The sequence below is a fragment of the Corvus brachyrhynchos genome, unplaced genomic scaffold (genome assembly GCF_000691975.1).
Source record: "Corvus brachyrhynchos isolate BGI_N302 unplaced genomic scaffold, ASM69197v1 scaffold5, whole genome shotgun sequence".
Taxonomy (NCBI): Eukaryota; Metazoa; Chordata; class Aves; order Passeriformes; family Corvidae; genus Corvus; species Corvus brachyrhynchos.
The window spans coordinates 3,169,054-3,190,095 of record NW_008238321.1 but is presented as its reverse complement, the minus strand read 5'-3'; the positions used below and the strand labels follow the sequence as shown (position 1 = coordinate 3,190,095).

The 21,042-nt window shown below is 39.3% G+C and overlaps 1 protein-coding gene across 2 annotated transcripts in view; it reads left to right on the top strand.

Annotated features, from left to right (window-relative positions):
* Positions 1–21,042, top strand: part of LOC108446679 — a 46,732-nt gene that overhangs the window by 15,895 nt on the left and 9,795 nt on the right. For both annotated transcript variants that reach the window (XM_017733943.1, XM_017733944.1), the window contains exons 21-41: positions 372–589; positions 2,226–2,419; positions 3,591–3,893; positions 4,594–4,814; positions 5,797–5,958; positions 6,178–6,255; positions 6,615–6,965; positions 7,542–7,898; positions 8,897–9,247; positions 10,146–10,277; positions 10,926–11,075; positions 11,523–11,639; positions 12,318–12,491; positions 13,213–13,420; positions 14,427–14,593; positions 15,953–16,065; positions 16,955–17,036; positions 17,232–17,369; positions 18,041–18,203; positions 18,902–19,023; positions 20,393–20,533. In XM_017733943.1, the coding sequence (XP_017589432.1) occupies positions 372–589; positions 2,226–2,419; positions 3,591–3,893; positions 4,594–4,814; positions 5,797–5,958; positions 6,178–6,255; positions 6,615–6,965; positions 7,542–7,898; positions 8,897–9,247; positions 10,146–10,277; positions 10,926–11,075; positions 11,523–11,639; positions 12,318–12,491; positions 13,213–13,420; positions 14,427–14,593; positions 15,953–16,065; positions 16,955–17,036; positions 17,232–17,369; positions 18,041–18,203; positions 18,902–19,023; positions 20,393–20,533 (3,942 nt within the window). The remainder of the gene's footprint in view (positions 1–371; positions 590–2,225; positions 2,420–3,590; positions 3,894–4,593; positions 4,815–5,796; positions 5,959–6,177; positions 6,256–6,614; positions 6,966–7,541; positions 7,899–8,896; positions 9,248–10,145; positions 10,278–10,925; positions 11,076–11,522; positions 11,640–12,317; positions 12,492–13,212; positions 13,421–14,426; positions 14,594–15,952; positions 16,066–16,954; positions 17,037–17,231; positions 17,370–18,040; positions 18,204–18,901; positions 19,024–20,392; positions 20,534–21,042) is intronic.

The window sequence follows — 21,042 nt, the reverse complement described above, 5'->3', positions numbered from 1 at the left end:
GGCTGAAATTCAGAAAACTCTTAAAATCGAGTTAAATTGTACTTAAAATTCAATGTAGCTCACATTTTTTTGTTGAAAGCTCTAGCATGGTGACAGGATAAAGACAGGGAGATCACTTACCCATTAACTTCGCAGACAAAACAGACTCAACTTGGGCAATATTAATTTAATTTATTGCTAAATCAAATTAGAGTTAGATGATGAGAAACAAAGACGAGAATTAAAAACTCCTTTCCCCCTTCACTCCCCTCTCTGCTTTTGTCCAGTCCCAACTTGTTGTCTGCAGTCTCATTGCTCAAACTGATGTTTCAGAATTGTGTATTGTAATCTGAGGTCCTTAATGTCCTGCTCTCCTTTTTCTGTATGTGCAGGCCCAGGCAGTCCTGAAGAGTTATGGTGAAAACAGTGTCAATGGCTCTCTTCACCTTCATTCCAATGGACAGGACATGCTGATGCTGGAGGTTGATGTGAACAATGAAAACAGGAGGAATGCCAGAATTGTTGAGCTGAGGGCTTTTCTCCATCAGACAGTCCTGACAAACCCAGAATCAGTACAGTTCCAGCTCATGGGCAAAATATTTCCATCAAGGTAGAGAAATCAGAATGTTGGTTAATTGAGGAACTGAGGAGTGTTCTGTGATACAAATTTAAATGTAACTGCTTTCATATGGCTGCAGCAAGGCCACTGAGTAAATGCCAGTTCATGTGTTATCCCTGTCATTGAAATACTTCTGCTCCTTATGCTTTCTAAGTTGGTGTAAGTTGCGTTTATGTGTTCTAGTTGCTTTCCTAGGACTTTGTACAGAGAACTTTGAATGAACAGATGGTGAAAGCTATGCCAGTGGAAAAGGGCACTTCCCAGTGTTTATTATAAGGTTTTTAAGATATTGTAGAAAGCTTTGAGGTGGCAGAGGTGGGAAATAGAAATTTGGCCCTCCCAAGTTTCAGCTGATTTTTCAAATTTTACAAATAGGAAGTGTATAGGGAAGAATTTTGTGTCTGCAGAGGTCCCAGTGTTTACCAATTGGATGAGATAAGGAAAATGAGGAAATAAGAGTTAAAGAAATCAGAAGTTACTACAATTTAGATGAAGCACATTAGATTTACTAGTAACGCTAAAAATAAGACAAAATATTCCAAGAAGGATATTTCATGTGGTTCTGCAGCTTGCTTACGGTTCTGGGCATCCAGTACTGCACTAATTTGTTTAAATACCAGGGTAAGCTGTTCGAGAGTAATTTATTACAGTTCACTTCACAGGAAGGAAAACAGAACACTTAAAATTTTTGGAACGAGTATTTGTTTAGGATTTGTTTTACAGGGAGAATACAGAGAAAAATAAACTGTTGAATGTTTCTGGGGAACAGCTAAAAGGATGCAGTCTGTACAGACTTCAGTTGCTGACTGATGGAATGAATCTTAATTGCCTGAGCTTTTAGTTTTGTTCTTCCCATGGAGTGGATTTTCACTCAGGTTTTACTCATCATCAGTGTTTCAGAGGGTTCCAGTGTCTAGGAGGGAAATCTAACACTATGAAAACTGGAGTAATTGCCTCACTTTTAGGTATTTTGTGTAGTATACTCGAGTCTAGAAAGTCAGATAGTTCAGTGGATAGTTTGTTGAAGGCAATGTGAAAGCTGTCTCAGTCTTAAAACACTGAAAATGGAGCTTTTTGTTGTTCCAGCAGGTTTCCCCAGAAAGCTGTGATGTGTTTCTCTAACACTGTTCAATTCAGGACCAAGATACAAAGAAATATTGTTGGTTCATTTACCAAACTCAAATGATGGTGGCACTTAGAATTATTTTTTTAAGCTGAATTCTTAATGTTGGTTTTAAATCAGCACCAAAGTGATATTTCGTATTGTGACAGAGAGGGACTAGTTTCCAACTCAAACTCTGTCCGACTCTTTCTTTTATTAGGAACCATAACAAAAGCATTCAAGAAATTTAAAGAAAAAGTAGTCCGCCAGTCTTTGAAGCTTTACTGAGGAGTTTTAGAAACATCTTGTGAACAGCATGTGCTGACTGCAAGGCATCACAACACTGGAACAAGTGCCCAGAAAGTCTGTGGAGTCTCCATACTCGGAGATACTCCAAACTTGACCACACACATTCCTGAGCACCCTACTCTCATTGATCCTGCTTTGAGTAATGAGGGGTGTCTTGACAATCCTGAATCAACCATAATAATATCTTACTAGCAATTTTTATGTCTGTCTTTTTAGACTTCTGTTGTCTTCTGAGTTGAATCTTAATGAAAATAGGCTTCACATGGATTTCATGGGAGCCAGGGAGCGAAAAGTTGGTTTTGTTTTGTCCCTAAATGGAAGAGTCCAACACACTTTTACTGGATTACAGGCCATACCTCATCTTCTTTCTCTGGATGGATTACTGAAGTGCAAAAACAACAAACATGATGGTACTCTGTTCCTTTGTGTTTTTTTCTAATCTGCAGCTACCTAAGGAAGCTTCTTAATTTTAGTGTAATCCTTCCTGAGCTGCACAATGTATTCAGCTCTGGTACCCCAACAGAAGAATAACGAGTGCCTGTCAGGGCAAGTCCAGACCAGACCACAGAGATGATCAGATGGCTGGAGCACCTCTGCTCTGGAGCTGGGCTGGGAGGGCTGGGGTTGTCAGCCTGGAGAAGAGAAGGTTCCTGGGAGACCTTAGAGCCCCTTCCAGTGCCTAATGAGGCTCCAAGAGAGCTGGAGAGGGACCTTGGACAAGGGCCTGGAGTGAAAGGACAACAGGGAATGGCTTCAGACTGACAGAGGGCAGGGTGAGATTGGATACTAGGAAGAAATTCTTCATTATGAGGGTGATGGGAAAATGGAACAGGTTGCCCTGAGAAGCTGTGGCTGCTCCATCCCTGGAATTGTTCAAGGCCAGGTTGAATGGGGCTTTGAACAACCTGGTCTGGTGGAAGGTGTCCCTGTCCATAGCAGAGGGGTTGGAACAAGATGGGTTTTAAGGCCTCTTCCAGCCCAAACTATTCTGTGATTCTGTATAATGCAGAGGAGAGTATTTAGCATGCAAAATGAACCTTGGGTCATAGGGTTGAGGGTACTTTTCAGTGAACAAACACAGTTTATAATTTTTCATATTTTCATGGATTGAAGGAAATAGTGGGTGGCCTCTTTCCTCTTCTGAAATGTGGGAGCTGACTTGAAACCCTTACTCCTTTGAATGGCTCCATGGGTGGAGCAGGTCACTGCTGAGCTCTGGAGGGATTGTTTCGCCTGCAATTACACTGGTAATAGGTCACAGTCCCTCTGTAAATTTTCCTTCATAGGGAGTGCAGTATAGTCCATGGTCTAAGGGCACAAGCAGCTTCATGAATAAAAAGGAACAGCTGCTAGAAATACTATTATGTAATTTGTTTTAAACACAGACACTCACTAGTAGAGAAACCCTCAATGTGAAACTGATTTGCTCTCTTGATTAGGCAAAATTATCTATTATAACAAATGGAAATTCTTCTGCTTCCTCCCAATATTAAATTGATGGTTAATTTATATATTACTTCTAAAACTCTGGTTATTTTTGTCCCAAGAATCTCTCTCCACAGTAATTTCTGCCTGTTTCAGGTAACATCAATCTGATGGTCAACAAAAGACTATATGGACTCCATGTCAGGAACAGGAACGTGTTTGGGAACACCATCGTACACAATATCACTGTTGCCATGTTTCAGAATGGCAGTCAGGCAATCCCAGCGGAGGCAAGACTGAAAGGACACCTGGAACTGAGTAAAGAGAAGAAAAGGGGGCTAGCTAGCTTCCAGGTGGATGAGAAGGCTCTTTCTGTAGATTTTTTCAATGTCTTGGATCGTGGGCACAGCAGAGTCAGTGGGACTTTCACACATAATATCAACTTTTTAAAAAATGCAGGTAGGAAGAAAACTCTGACTTGAAGGTGTGGTGTAACAAGGTGAATTTATCTAAATGACTGCTGACCAGTGGAAATAGATGAGTTGTGTTTGCTCACACTAGAACAAAATGTGATCCAGTCTTAGCAGCATTCTTTTTAATGTTGTTGAGAAAATACAGTAAAATGGACACAGAAATAATTCAAAGAGTTTTGAAATACTTCAGAGTAAATTGTTTCTCTTTTGTATATCTGTGCTCCTGCACAGGATCTAAGTTGACCAGTTCCTCTAAGTATAGTTTTATGCCAAGTGTTGTTTCCTAAGCAAAGCAGTGGGTTTTCATGAACTGGAATTATTAGTAATTTTGCATGGGTTCTTTTGGACAGAATAAATCTGTTCTGAATCTTTTGGACAGCTGATTTCTGGAGCTGGACACAATACCAATTGGTAGATATCCTTTATTAAGAAAAGGAAAATCCCTGATTTCCAAAGTGAATGCCACATTTTAATTTAGCAGTCCCATTTCAATACAATTTTCACCTGGTAGATCATGTCCTTCTATAAATATTAGTAAAGTGATCACATTTTTTTATAAAGGTGTATCTTTTCTTACGAAGAACTACAGAAGGCTTCTTTTGATCTGTAATACATATTCTCTGTATTGGATAATGACAACCCGGAAGTGCTGTGTTGATTTTCCTTCCCTCCCTCCCTGTCAATAGGGTTGCCATTGGAAGGCATCCTTACTGCCACATGTGAGCATGGCACAAGAAATCACACCACTGCCATAGCCCTGCAGAGTGGCAGTGAAAGGATTGCTGCTGTGTTTGGACTGGCCACAGAGCCTCCAAAATCCCAGCTATCTGTGAGCTTAGAGCACAACATCTCAAAGATAAAGAAACATGGGATTCCTTTTTTTGTAGAAGCTGCTGCCTATTATGAGGTAAGAAGAGTTCTGCCTGTGAAAATTTCATTTCTGGGATGACAATTTGTGTATATATAATAACTCTAGGCTTTTCCTGTGCACTGTGTGTATTTGTTTTAAAAGCTGCTCCGTTTTTGAGCTGTACTAAATTACTGTGTGAAAGAAAGGTGTTGTCTGGCTCCTTGTCATACTGTTGACCTGTCATCTGAGCTCTTGGAGCTGAATCTAGACTAAATGAGATACTACATTCAGTTCTCATTTATCTTTCCCTTATAAATGGGATGTGGACCAGCAGGCCTAAGGTGTGCAGCCATCAGGTGTCAGCCTCAGGCCTGCATTGCATCTGGTACTGGATTTAACTGGTCCTGATGTCATCCTTTGGATGGCTGCTAAAGAGGAGAAGGGTGGTTAGCACGGCTTTCCCTTTGAAACTTCCTACCCACTGAAGCACTATGGACCATCATTCTTGGTATGGTGTTGCTTTGCCAGTGCTCTCTCTATCTGCATTTCTGCTATAGATCTGTGAACAACATTACAGCTCTTTGGTATTGCAGATTATCTTTCCATGAAAGAATCCTTTGCTATCTCAGACATCAAGTCACTTGCTAATATTTGGCTGGGTTCAACCACTATGGTAGGGTGAGACACACAGGTGTGCAGAGAAAGAATTCTAAAATTCCTTTGCCTTGCTTTTTAGTAGTGTTACTGCTTTAATTGTTTGTGCCTGAGGGCTCAAATCCTTCAGGGTACTGAATGTTCTCAATCTGTTTTGGAGCCAGAAGAATTAGTGGTGCATTGAATTTTGAAGGTCTGGCATAACACTAAAATCTCTATTAGAAATGAGGCTGCCTTGATGAATTTGCACTTTTATTTTACCAGTGCTGGTGCCCTGACACAAGCTGTGATGTTTAAGCACAGTGAAACAGACTCTGCCTTTCCCATTTGTTGCTGGGATGTTGTTGTTTGTTTCTTTCCATGATTTGATTTCTTCTGTGCACAGAATTTCTCCAGAAAGATTGCTGCAGGGATAACAACCACTGTGGAGACAGAGCAGCTCAAAATTGAAATAGAGAAGAAAACCACTGGCATTGCTATGGAAATTTCTCTTTCATTTCACCATGATGTGAGAGGACTGATGGACATTGTTCCACGTGTACTGGAGGTTTGCAGAAATCCTGCCGAATGTTGTAATATATTTAGTGCACTAAACACTGAACTGTTTATCTTTTTGAAACTGAACTTTAACCTTTAATCTTAAATCTGTGTTTTGGAACCTTCATCCATTTGATCCTTAAAGCAGCCCTGTAACTTGCTCCTTTGAATTTTAGTCCTACCTGCTTTTCTTCGTGCTCTGAATGTGCTTTGTTGACAACGTCAACAGGTTGCATGCAGTGGAGAATCTGCTAACAAACAACTTTCTGGCCTTTGCAATGGTGCAATTGCATTTCATCATTTTGAGGTACTGGCTTAATTTGTAAACTTTGCTCTCAATAACACAATGTCTTAACTACCATGAAGGGAATCAAAGTATTAAAGTGTAGACATTTAGAAATGAACTTGAACTACCTGGAAGTTTTGTGTGCACTTTCAAATATTTTCACTCCCTTAATTGTTGGTTTGGGTTTTCTTCCTGTTATTTCTAATATGGAACTCTAAAGGCTTTAGGCCATTTCTCCATTTGTTTCTGCATTTATAATTATGTAGGATGAATACAAAATGGTGTAGGAGAACAGTTCTCTTCTATTAATATGGGCTTTAAAAACAGTATGTGACCTGACAGGAAAGCAAACTTGACAACAGTTTTCTGTAATTTTTCAGACTCCAGCAAGAGTTTCACTGAATGGGTCAATATTTACCAGCAACTTTACTGTCATCTTCTTTGGACATGTTTCTTTTCATGACCTGTTTGCCTGCCTGCAACTCTGTGCCACCACTAACACCCAGCCTCATTTAGAAATCGACTTCCAGCATTCTTTGCCTTCACTTCATTCTTTGGGAATTGCCAGAGAGAACCAACTGAAGATGTCAGCCATGATAAGTGACAAGTACAAGGGCATCCTTGGTATTGTCCTTGGGCCTTGCACTTTGGAAGTTGATGGAGAAGTGAGCCTGGCAAGCAATGAGACAGGATGGATACTTGCTCTTAGAAACAAGTGCATCAGTCTAGAGGTAAGCCCAGTTTGTTTTCTGCATGCCCTTCCAGTCTGTGTATTTCACATCACTGACTCACAGAAAGCTGTCTCCTGACACATTTATGGACAGGCCAATTTTGGTCATTAAAATTGTTCTGGCAGAACAATGAGTCAGAGCACTTGCAGGGGGAAGTGTATTTGAAGATGATAATTTGGAGTAATACAGTGGTAGATGTTACTGTTGCCATAAAAATGTTGCTTAATAATAGTTTTTTAATTAAAACAAACTTTTTTCCTAAAATCTAGTGAAAAGCATGTCCTTTTGTTTTGTAATTGTGGAGGTTAAGATTTGTTTCTTCTATATTATTTATGAAAAGGCTATTGTAGGATTTATTCTTCTTCCCCACCCCCTGCCCTTTCCTCCCCATTTTTTTTTCAGGTTTTTCACAGAGAAATTTCTGATTTCTCTATGAAACAAGCCTGTCTTGTATGGTCCTTTCCAAAAGCAGATTGTTTCAGAAAGAAGAAATGCTTTCTCTTGAATTAGAAACAAATTAGGAAGACAGTTGCTTTACCTTGTGTGTTTCAAACAGTGTAATCTTTTCTGTTGCAGAGGATGGGATTGCCTCGTGCTGCAGTCTTGGGGGGCTCATTTCGACAGAACATCTGCAACGTGGGCTTGTTAATGAACCTGCAGTGTGATGGCAGAGCAGTGGATGTGCAGATAGACACCTCCTGCAAGCATGAATATACACTCCAAGGGATGCTCAAGCATTCACTTCCCTGGCTCAGCCAGCTTGGGCTGCCTTTTGAAAACTCTGTCTTGTTCTCTGCAGCCACAGACTCCACCACAGAGGGCATTTTCCTGCTGCAGGCTGGCAGATGCACACTGAGGGCTAGAGGGGATTTCTCTAATCAGAATAAAGCTGACTGGACACTGGAAACAGAAACAGACTGTCAACTTCTGCAGGTAGTTCTGGGAAGCTTTTAAAGAGAGTTTTGGGATCAAATGAAGGCCATGAGGCTTTTAGCTTAAATAACAGTGCTGGAGTGTTGGAAAGGCACTGTAAAGGCACACCTGTCTCACAGCATTAGGCAGAGGCAGTGTCTCACGTCCTGCTCACAGGTGCTCTCTGGAGATTAGCTCAGCCTTTGCTGCCTGTTGCCTTCACAGGCCGACACTGCCCTCTAAGGCTGAACAGCAATATTAGCCTGAACTCTGGCAAAAACAAATTCCCTGGTCTGTGTAGATTATATTAAAATAGAATTTCCTTGATTTTTCCAGTTAGCCCCACTGACTACATTAGAAAGAATTACTATGGGAAAATTAGGGTTTTTTTCTAGATGTTCATAGGCATTTATATTTTGCTTTCAAATCCTCAAATTGAGTAACTTTCTCAACTACAATGTGGCAACATAAAAATAAAAATGACAGGAAAGTTGTAGTGAAGAGGGACTGAAAACCCCTTAAACTATTAAAAATAGTAGAATTTTCAGTGCTTTTAGAAATCCTTTGAAAGAATGAGAAGAAACATTTCATTTGGAATATTGCACAAGACAAGCTGGAAGTTTAATTATTAAAAAAACCAAAGCTTGTACAACCAGATGCAAGAATGTCTGTTAGGCCTATGATTTTTTTGTATGTTAATTTGTTTGAAAACTGAGATTGGTGTAGTCTGAATGAAGCATAGAATGTTCAGTAAACTTTGCTAATCTGAAGAAACAGGTATTTTGTATTTTTGTAAATGTAAAACTTTGTAAAGATACAGAAATTGTGAATTCTGCAGGACAGTCCTTAAATCTTCCATCAGGTCCTATTCAGGAAAAATCACAACCTTTCTTGTAGAGAGGGGGAAAAATGGCAGCATGGAGATTGTAGGTTTTGTCTCTGATACTGTATAATGCAATACACACTTGTCTTAAAGTGTTTGTATATTTGTCAAGGATTTTTTGTTTAATTCTTGATAGGATCTCAGTTTCCCAACTCAGTCACGGCTCACAGGATCCATTCAGAAAGACAAGTGCCAGGCAGAGCTTCTCTCTGTCCTGGAAACAGAAGGCAAAAGTGCCCATCTTGAAGTGAGAGCAGAGTGCAAGCCAAGGATTACTCTGAAAGTTCAATTCAGGCATGATGTCCCCCAGCTGAAGGAAATCCCAAGGGAAAATGAGCTGTCCATCACTGCATGGAAACACTCAAAATATCTTATTGGAATTGGGATGAAATTGGGAGCCTGTGAGATTCAAATGAATGGGGACTTTGACCCTGAAAAGAACCTTCAGTGGAAAATACTTATAGAAAACCAGTGCCAAACAATTCAGGTATGAAAAAGAATTTCCTTCTTTGATGTTGAATTGTACCTGCTAAAGTCAAAAGAGAATAATCTAAGGATTTCAAGGTTGTAGCAGAGAAGTAATAAAAACATTCTCTTTTGATGCTGCATCTTACTTTTGGAGCCAGTCATTCATATGTTTTTTCATATGGCATAAGCCAAATTTTCTGTTAATCAGTACCTGCAGATAATGCACTTGCTTGTACTAGCTCTGATGTGTTTTCTAAAACATGGTTGAGAATTCTGCAGGGTTTTTATATTCAAGAAATAATGATTATTCAAAGTTGTCTTTGGCTGTATCAGCAGTTACAGCCTCTCAGCAGTCTGAGAAACAAACTTTGAAATAGTTTAAAAATATATGAAGTAAATAGATAATCTTCTAAAATACAGTGTGTGGAAAGTTTGAGAGACATGTTATCACAGTATGATCTGTGAATTCAATATGCAAGTCAAGGAAAATCTGAGTATACAAAGATATGATTCATCTGCCCTTTCCCAAAACCAGAACTGCCATAATAACCTTATGTATACTGTCTGGTTTCATTGAATTTATGGATGCATTGGGCCACTGGGACAATGCCAAACATAGAAGATTAACTAACTTTTCATTTAGGCGGGAAGAGCTGCCACATTGCCCAGTGTTATATTTATGCTGACTCATTTATCAAAAATATTCAGACATATTCAAAATAAAAAAGACAAAATTTATAAAATGTATTAAAAAGCTGTCAAGATTTGTGGAACATCCTGTGGCTATGCTGCCTGATATATTTGATTTTACAGCTAGGTGTTATTAAAGCTACTAGTAGGAATTAAAAGTTTCAGGGGTATGATGTATTTGTGGTTAAGTGGTGGTGAATTTTTAAAATTTTTTTCTTCTTTTACAGGATCTTGGAGCACCAGTGAAAATTGATGGTTCAGGCTACCTTTTAATGGATAAAATGAACCTAGATTCACAGACGTTGATCACTGTTGATAAAAGTAAATTCCGAGGACTCCTTATACTAAAAGTCACTAATGTGAGTACCCTGCAGGCTGTTGGAGTTTGTGTACAAAGTACTGAGTAATGTACTCTAACCTATTTTATTTGGAACAAATAGTCAAGCTTTAGTAATAAATCCTGGAATAAAAATAAAATAACAAAATCTTTGAAAATTTGGCACCTTCAGTGTGCAGTAACCGATGTATAGGATAATAGGATACAGGCTCTGGCACTTCCTGAATCATTTCCTTGTCATGCTCTTTATGTGTAAATTTTTGTTGTTTGTACTGTACTGTTGGATGTTCCTTATATCACTGTGATTTACCCTGCAAAATAATAGGCAGTGATTATTCAGACACAGCTGTTTGTTTATTCAGTGAGACAGCAGCACAGGAAAGGCTGTGAATCTCTGGCTTCTCTGTTGACAATTACAAGTTTGGCTTCTCTTGCCATCAGAGCAGGAGAGTAGAGAACACACACAAGTATCTGTTTCCTCATGATATTTCACTTTCCTGCCACAACTGGTAACTTTTGCATGTTTCTGTGCCATAGACAAACAACGTAGCTAGTGGGAGTTTAATTAATATTAAATGTAGGACAGACAGATTTCTGGTTTGAGCTCTGTATTGCAGCAAGCTTTGGATTCTACACGTGCTTTGCTATCTATGCTGTGAAATATTAACAGGAAAGGCAAGAGTTGGATGTGGTGCTAACCCATAACATTCAAGGAGCTGCTGACATTGGCATTCCCATGAGAGTGTTACTTGATGTGATATCAGAAAAAAACACTGACTTCTATAAAGGATTTATTCATTTCTGTGTGAACAGCAAGCAAGTAAGTGTCTCCTCCATGTCAGTAATATGTGAAATAGAGGTTGAAGTGAGCTAATTGGCTTGCTAAATATTGTTTCTGCAAACAACCCAAAAGCAATACTCTGCTGGGGCTGGTTTGCTTCTAACGACCTTAATTAAATGAAGGCAGTATCTTTCAGCCACTCCTTCTGTGCAACAAATTTGACATCAGCAATGATCCATGACTCCCATTCGTAAATTATATCAAACCTTCCTTATCAGGTATCTTCACTTGGTGCAGCATATTCCCTCTTATAGTATGAAGTTGTGACTTCTAAAAAAATTAGACAATCCTTCACCATAAAGTTTTCACAGTTTTCATAATTTTATTCTAATGTGTAATTAGCCCAATAATTACATTATTCAGAGAAGTCTCCGTATCAGAGATGTGCCACAGTTAACTTTTGTCATATTTACTTGGACTGAGCAGATTACGGAAGAACTGAATTTTGTCCAGAAGTTGGATGTTGTGTCTCTTAACTACAAACTTGCTCATAACATAGAGACATTGAAGACTTTGCAAATAAAAGACAGGATTGAGTTTCAGGTAGGTTATCAATGGCTGGGGAGACATGATTGTGGAGTCATGCCACGCGGGGAGCAGCAGCTGTGGAAGCGAGATGGCGAAGACCAGCGGCTGTAGATGTGACTTTACGCGCTTGGTGTTTTGGTGAAGGAGGAGTCCAGATGCTCCCTTTGCTCTTGAGGGGAGTGCAGAAGCTCAGTTTGTTCTCACGGGAGAATAGCTTAGACCAGGACTTTCCACAGGCCTGGGGTTGGAGCTTGGCTCCCAGTGTGGAGTGAGAGGAGGGCACTGCATTTGTGTGTCTGACAGAGCTGCAATGTCCCCTGGACACACAGGGCAGAGGGGAGCATTGGTGGGATTTCACTGGATCCTTTCCAAATGGTATTTCCCTCCCAGACTACCTGGCACATTTTTTTATCTGAGAAACACAAGACTTCCAAAAAACCACTTACTGTTTATTAACCATGTAGCTGCTTCAATACCACTAAGGCATGGCCATACTGGAGAATATGCATTAAATGGTTGAATTGTAAAATAAAAGGGACATTTGTAACTATGTTGTGTTATAAAATGATAAAAGATGCATTTTTTGACACATCTTTGAGATGATACTGTCTCAACCAAAGAAAGAATCCTGACCAGCAGGAGCTTTAAGTTTTACAATTCTGTCTTTTCACAATCTACTTTTGTTGCACACAGACTGTCTTGAACCTCAAAGTGACCAGGAGCTTTAGTTTGAAAGTACTTTATGGCGCTCACTTAACAACTCTTGAAGGACAAATCCAGGAGTTTGAAACAAGTACCAACATAACAGGGAACTTCCATCACACTTCGCCATGGCTGCTACAAGCCAGAATCCCATCAACTTTACAGGTAGTTTGGTGGTTTTGTTGTTTTGTTTTGGTTTTTTTAAAAATTACAATTATTGTCCTGGATAATGATGTAATTCAAGCCCGTGGCTTGAATGAAAACTACCATTTCATAAGGTACAGGATGGAAGCTGACATTTTCTGATATTTAAAAACTGTGGATGGCTAAAACCTGAACTACTGAAATGGAAAATTTCTTCTTGACTGCTTTCTGAATGAGGTTCTTCCATTCTGATTAGGGTTAGTAGACTGGGTATTGTTGATACAGTAACTCTACAGGAGAATAGCTTGAGCACATTGCACCAGGGACTGGAATAGTGCTCCTGTGCTCTTTAATGGGAATTTTATACTTAAAGAAGTATTTCCTTGGGTGCTATTTTCAGGGGAGTATTGGAGTACCTACTATCTGATAAATACTGTCAGTAGGTGTAGGTTAAGTATCTTTTATATAAAGGAAGTTGTGTTTGTAGGATAAAAGAGAACCTCATGAGAATTTGATATAGATCAGTGAGGCTGGCATGGCTTGACATTCATTCGGTTGAATGAGCTTCATACTGGAAAGTCAAGGATGATTAATGAAAGGCCAAGATACATTTTGTTAATGGACAGGTTTTGACATAAGTATAGACTAAAGAATTTTCTTTCACTTCCATTTTCTCCTGTCTCAAGATTAAATAGTATTTAAATATTGTTTTGAGAACTTATATCTACATGTAATTTTCTAGGTAGATGTGGTTTTTCAAGGGAGAACCACTACTCAAGAGAGATATGTGCACATTGCAGCTGGAGAAACATCAATAACATACGTAATAAACTCCTATTATGTTGGCCACCAAGTGGATATCTTCTGCCAGAGTGTGCACAGCAGTGAGGTTCTCCAAGCATCTGGCTACCCTAAGGCAATCAACTTGATTCTCAGTTTACAGAAATCAGGTGGGTACCTGCCAGGAATTTTTTTATTCTATAGTAGCTCTTTGAGGATGTTTTAGCTGTTCCTTCAACAGCTACAAACTAAGATTTCCTGGTAGTACCTAAAAAGAAGTTTTATCTTGTTTGTAAGTAAAATTGTCATTCTGAAAGTGTATCTGTGATTAGCTGATGAAGCCAGTCTACCCTCAAAGCTTGCCCTGGCATAAATCCTACCTGCATATCCCTCTTACACTGTGATCAGGTACCTTAAATGCCCCCAGGGGAATACATTCATGTTTGAAGAAAACTCAACAACAGTGAGAGCACCAAAGGGCAGGAATTACTGAGGTTAGCAGGCACTGAATCAATACTAGTGTGAGTGGCATCATCTCCTTGCACCCACTCAGAAAAAAAGCAGCAAGATGAGAGGTTGTTCTCAGGACAGCCACAGTCACCATGTGATTGCATTCATTTCTGTGGGTTTTGTCTTATCATAAAGAATTTGGGGGGGTTTCACATCTCTCATCTCATTTTTATCTTTTTAGCAGTCTCATATTTTCCTTTTCAAAAATGAAAAGCTGGTAGGAAAGTGGGGGAAGGCCTTCAGGTCACGCTCTTTGGACATTGTTGAGTTGCTGTAGCTGGAACCAAAGGAGTCAGTGGAGGTCAGAACAGCTCAGAGCTCTTCCCTGGAAGAGGCTGCTACAGGCCAGGGATGCAGTTGGCTGTATGGATTAGTCAGCTCTAGCTGCACAAACACATTCCTGACAGGAAATGACTTGCCATTTAACACTGGATGTGGGTACACAAGCTCTGTTACCACAAGACTTTGTAAGGACAAAATTCAAGGACATCCAGAAAAACTCTGCCCTTCTTCAACCATAGGCCAAAGTTTTTGTAATGCTGAATGATGACTGTCTTGATGAATGTATTAACCCAAAAGCTGGCTGGATTGATTTTATGCAGGCAGAACTGAAATTTCTCAAAAATTAGCTGCTCAAATTGGCACTGTTTTGTCCCTTCTATATAGAAAACAAAGCCAAGACTATCTGTGAAATCCAGTATGACGAGAAAGATGTAGCTGTGACTGTGGATGTTGACACAGACTCTGAACTCTTTGGTATATTTGTGTTCATGGCAGAGGTAAAGCACTCAGTATCACTTTTCCATCACCTGGGACTTCCCTTCTTTTTTAAGGTAACGCACCACAGAACTTTTGCTGTGCTTTGATTCAAGCTGTCACTTGAGGTACATTTGCATTAATCCAGAACACTTCCAGTGGGCTCAGTAAAATTACTCCAGGTTTATGCAAGTGCAGCTGAGAGCTGACCTGGCCCAATTTATCTGAATCCTAGTTTAACTTAAGTACAAAGCTAGTGGTCTGTTTCCAAGGAACCTGGTCAGGTACCTGAAATCCCTGGTTTCAGGGTTAATCTTTTCAGGAAGGCACATATTTACTGTCACTTTGCAACCAAAAGGGCTCACAAAAGTAGAAAGAACTTTTGGTAGAAAACAGCTGTCCTTCATACCTAGAGAGCTCCTTGGCTTGGTTAAACCACTCGTAGCACAAATATGTAAAATGCTTCAGTGTTGAATAAACAGAAGTAGATGTATATTCCAAACTACTTGATAGGATCAACAAAGGCTGTACCTGTTTATCCCTTGGGAGAAAGAAGTATTAATTGAAATGTTTCCTTCCCTTTCGAAGGGTAGTACACAGAAAAACACTTCCAAATGATCCACCACCTTCTCTTCAAATAACAGGACATGTAGCTAAGGATGCAAGAGTAAAGGTCAACTTTCCTGAACATAAACATTAGATCAATATTAAACCTGAATATTAAGTATCAGTGTTTCAAAGGTATATTTAATGCTAGCATTTTACTGAAAGGTATAAGACACTTTCACGGCTTCTTTTCCATTAATATTTAGTGAAATGTCTTTTATCCTCTAAATGTTTGAATGAAAAAAAAAAATAAAAGCAGAGATGGTAATTCTTGAGGTGCCTTATTCATGTATAAGGTATGAGTATAACCAGGGGACTTCAGAAATTACTGTTCCCACAGACAGTGTTGATATTGAAGTGGTGTAGACGGCCCTCATCTTTCCCAGAGGGATTCTTTAGCATTTTCAGGATAAAGCTGTAGATGATGCAGCAGCTGTGGGAGGAAGAAAATGCCCTGGAGAAAAAAAAATTGTGGAGCCCCATCTGTTTCTTTAAAAAGAAAAAAAAATGAAGGAGAAAAGGCAATTTCTTTCTAGTAGATGAAAAATGAGAGTGGGGGAGACGTAAACAAGAACCAGTAGCTTTAGACTTAAACCAGATAAGGGTACATTGAAAGTAACACTAATATTTGTCAATAATGCAAATGAGTAGCTATGGAAAAATACAAAAAAAAAAAAAGGAAAACCTTTCTTGAGGCTTTTGGTTTACATCTAGGAAGCATCCAGAAGGCCTGTCTGGAAGATAAACTTCAGTCAAGATAATGATTTTAAGTAAGTTAAATGATGGGTGGAAGTTATGGCATGTGATTTGTTTATTTTCCCCCTCCACAGATAACAATTCAAGAAGTCATGACTGAAAATGAAACCGAAGGAGCTCTGAGGCTGACCTATGAACAACACACAAACTTCTCCTTTTCCATCAGTAGAAAAAAAGACCAGCAAGGGTAAAAGGGTCATTCTGAGCACTATAAAAAAATGTCATTAGGCCACTTTGATTCCATGGAAAACAGTTACTGTATTAATCACCAAATCACTGGTGAAATGGATAACAAAACCTGGGTTAAGTGAGTAGTCACACCAAACAGTCTGTAAACCTCAGGGAGTTTCTAAAGGGCTGCAGACAGATTCCTCCCCTCACAGCTTGGGACATGCCTGTCTCTCTGCCTGCCCACACTGCATCCACGGAGCAGACAGTGGAAGAGTCCATAAAACTCTAGGCCTGAGCCAGACAAGTACTTAAAAATGTAACTTAAGTTGACATAATTGATTAAATTGTTTTGGCACAGTTGAAACTTGTAAAATTATGGAGCCTTGGTTTGCTAAGTTGGTATCATTATGGCTGTATCTGCACAAAACTGTAGGCTTTAAAGGGTGTTTAATAGGTTGATATTTTCAGCCTTGGGGTATTTCAGATATTTCTTAAGTTTCTAGCAAAAAACCTTTGCATTGAGAGGTGTTGTAAGTTCTGTTAAAATCTCTGAGAATTGTAAATTCTAAGTTTGTAAACCATGACAGTGCTTCCAAAGTCAGATTCCAACATACCTTTCTCATTTTTAAAAAGCTGAGGCATTTGCTATGGCAAAGTAATTTCTGCTCCAGTGGGCTACATTTTGTCCCTGGGATGCATACACAGATTTTTTTATTGAGCTCAGAGGTGGTAATTTTGTGTGAATGCATCAAAAACTGGGAGCTGGCTGTGTTCAATGGAAGGCACTGCTGTTTGTAACTCTAAAAGCTGTGGCAGACTTGGAGCTAACTCAGATGAACTTGTGCTGCCAGCCAGAGTGGACCTTCTGATACAGTGTTGAACAAAAGTTCATTTCTTCCCTTTAGTGAAGAGTTGAATATAAAAGCACTCCAGACTCATCCCTTCTTTCTACCGTACTTCCCCTGTGCAGCAGAACTGTCTTCTAAGGTAACTATCTGCAAGTAATCCATTGCATACATCACTGCAAAGTATTTTAGGAATCAAGCTGCTTTATTTCTAGTACTAGGATCTCTAACATTTTCATTATTGTTGAGGATGTTCCTGTATTTAAAGATGTTAACAATCCCAGTTTTTTCTTTTTTCTTTTTTTTTTTTTTTTAAATTTAATGGGAACATGAAAAGGTAAATTATGATATGAGTGAAGCAAAAGGCAAACTCCACCTCAGGATGGAAAAAAGGGATTTCAATATTTCAGCAAACCTAACTTTCACTGGAGCCAGCTACAGTAATGCCATTGAAGTGGCACAGACCATGGCCCAGGTTGGTACCACCCAATGATGGCAAAGGCAGGCTGTGACAGGAGGGCACTCAGGGGGTGGCTGCCAAGCAGTGAAGGGCAAACGCAGCTCCTGCTGTGTGAGGTGTTCAGCCCTTGATTTCTCCAGTAGCATGAGCAAACATTTGATTGTGGATTAGTTTGAGTTCATATTTGTTTGCTCCTATAGATGGAGCACACATATAGGATTTATAGGGAATAAGAAAAATAATGTGTTACAAACTGAACAATTGCCAGTTTTTATTATACAGGTATCACACATTTCTTTTTCTAAATATGAAAAGATGTCACAATACCTATTGTTGTTTGTGCTGTCTGCTGGATTTATTCTGTAATAGTGGGACTCTTGATATTGTAAGAATTGTTCTGTGAGATAAAAGAAAAACTGTATAATAATCAAAGACTGTTGTAAAGGGAATACTCAGTTGTTTATGTACATTCCATCATTTGTAAAGATGACTTTCTGTAGAAATGAAGACAAGTAGAAATGAATAGTTGCTTGTATGAGAATAGTGGGCTTAGAGTATCATTGTACTAGAACCTATAAAAACACATTCCTACAGACTCCACAGGACTTTGGGGTACCAAAATTACACTTAGGTTTTCAACTTCTCAGAGAACTTGGGGTTTAATGTTTTCCCTCTTTTATTTTTAGTTTAAAATTCTTCCAAGGCAACTTGTATTTATGACAATTTACCAAAAAGGCAACAGAACACGTCTGCTGAGGCACATTGCCCTGTGGGATGGCAAAGAGATAAAGCTAACAGGCACTTACACTGGACTCTTCCCAAAGCTGCCTGGAGGTCATGGCATTCAGGGTAGGTTTCTCAATTCTTTTACAAGTATTCAAAGCAGACTATAAAATAAAATAAACTACATAAATCTGATTTCAAAATACATATTCAAAATGCACGTTCAAAGGGTTTCAATCCTGGTTTCAATTTAGGGCTTCTAAGGTCTTATTTGCTTTAAATTCATTATAGGTCTGGCTGTTAGAAATGTCAACTTCAGAACAGTCTTCCTGCTTTGTGAATATGGAACATAAAATTAAAGTACTGGGTACTGCAGGGAGCACTGGTCACACTGGCTGCTACCTTGAGGTTTTAAACCCTTATGTTGAGGCTTTATGATCTGAAAACAGAGAAGGTAACTGCACTTACTGGTTTGAGTGTTGTAGGCTGTTCCCCTTCCAATGTGAGGCCATCTCAGTTTTACACAAATTACTTCCCTGGCTGTTGTTGCTGAAGTTGCTCTGGGTGTAGCTGTCAATCTTCTGATTATTGCAGGTAACTCCTGTTTTGCTGGTAAATAGGGAGAAGGTTCCTGTTTTCACTTACATGTTGGGCAGATATCAGCACACTGAAGTCATTGTGGCTGCTGGGTTGGGGGGTGTGTGTGTATGAGCAGAGACCGTGTTTCCCTGGGAACCAAGGGATGTCCTGCTGCCTGTGGGAAAATGTCCTGGGAATGGTCATGATTCCTGGTGGGAAATCTTACTTGTTTGTTTTCCTTGTAGTGGAACTTCTCCATCCTCTCTCCATCCCTTTTCCATGGTATGCCAGGGTCAACTTATATGTGAAACATTCGGCACGCAGTCACCGGGATGATCTTACTGTTGTTTGGAATGAGAAGGACAAGGTACAGTGGCCCAGAGCAAATAAATGTCAGGAGAATGACAGGAATATCAAGAGTTTTGGGGTTTTCTTAATTAAAAAAGGCACTAAGCAAGTCAGGGAATTCAACTATAAGGCAAACTATCCCCCTTCTTGGATATATACAAAGTTCTGACTATGAAAGATGAGCAGCTGATATTCTTGTAGGAAGTATTTTCAGGCCATACTATTTTTTTGTTTGCAGTAACCCCACACCTTGCTGCTTAACCAAAGGTAATGAAATGCATAAACTTCAAAGCACTGGGTAAAGGCCTCTGAGAGTAGGTGGAAAGAACAGCACAAATGTCATGCTTAAAGCAGCTTAGGGACAAAGAAAATCTAAGACAAGTGAGCGAGTGTGAGCATTAGTTGAGATCAAAAAGGATAAAGAACTTGTTGCATGGGTATAATACCCCCACAGAATATTTACCCCCACAGAATAATATTTACCCGCACAGAAGGGGGTACATACCATACACAGACCTTGCTTAGCATTTTCAACTTTACTAATTCAGTCAAAACTCTTTTGTATTTCATTCTTTCACTCTCCTCTTTATTAGCAAGACTGACAAATATGGAACAGTTGAAACCAGTCTTTGTTTTCTTAAAGTAAGTCAGCAGTATTCTTTAAAAATATAAAAGACAGAACTAGAAGAACTTGGGGTAGGTTGATTTCCGGATGTTAAGTGGGGACAGTTTTCTGACTTGCTGCTAACAGCATCTTGGCTGAGTATTACATTATTTTCTGAATAGTGGAAAGATAGAAGACAATGTATAAAATATGCTACCATACATAAACATAAATGTGCCTGCAAAGAGCACAGAATTTCTTGATTTCTTTAAAAAGTGTTAAAATTCCAAAATTTACTTTAGCAGTAGGGTTTTTTTACTATTACTTAAATTACCACAACTATTTAAATGCCACCACTATCTAAATTACCACAAAAATATTTTGCTCTCAACAACATAAGAGAATTTAGTTCCTAATGAACCAAATGTCTTTTTCTTGTGCTTTAACTTTGTAAGCTGTGTTTAATGACTCTGTGGCAGTGCAGCCTGCAGTGCCTAAAGATAAGACCAAAATTAAGCCTCAACAAACTTAAGCATTGTTCGTGATTTTAGTAAAATACAGAGAATAGTTCTGCTTTGAGCTGTGCTATGCAGAGAATTCAAGTAGCAAGAATTGTCCTAGTTTGAACATTAACTTTCCTCACTACTTCAGAAAGGTCTTTATTGTGCACATAATTATTCTGAGGACAAGGTACAGGGAAATCTTACTGGCTGCATGTTTGAGGTCAGTATGTGAGACGTGTTTTATTTCACAAGTTCCTTTTCCATCTGTTGATATTGATCAGATATCAGTGTCGTCTTCTCTGAAGTTTGGAAGACACTGGACAAGCTACAGAGCCACTGCTGTGCACCCATTTAATTACACTCTGAAGCAACTGGAGGTGCATTCTCTGTCAGAAAGAAGGGGCAGAAAGTACAACCAGCAGGTGAGATCATGAGACTGGGCTGCAAAATACACAGCTGTGATGCTGCATTTACTGTGAGTGTGCCTTTCACCCCTGAGAATTGCAGAACCAGATATCATCCTGAAAAATGTAAAGAGCACCAAGTGCTGTTATTCCCTTGTGTCCAAACCACCAGCACTGTTTCCCTTTTTAAGTATAACTGTTCCTAGCTGACAGTCTTGCACTTTCAGCATTGACCCATTTTGGATGGGAGGAACACAGAAGTGCACAGGAACCAGCCAAGCGATGAAAATGAGGCAAATTTGGTCCATAAAGCAATGAACAAACTCCTAGTTTGCACACACAAGAAAAACAACAACAACAAAAAAACCCCACAACAAAACCAAACCAGAAACCCTTTGATACCCCTGTGAAGAAAATGTAAATTTTTGGAGGAATGTAGAGGAAATTGCAACACAAATGTGAAAATGTACATGGCTAGAGAGGCTTTAAAATATAGTTGTGAAGTGCACTTGCAAAGCACATGTAGG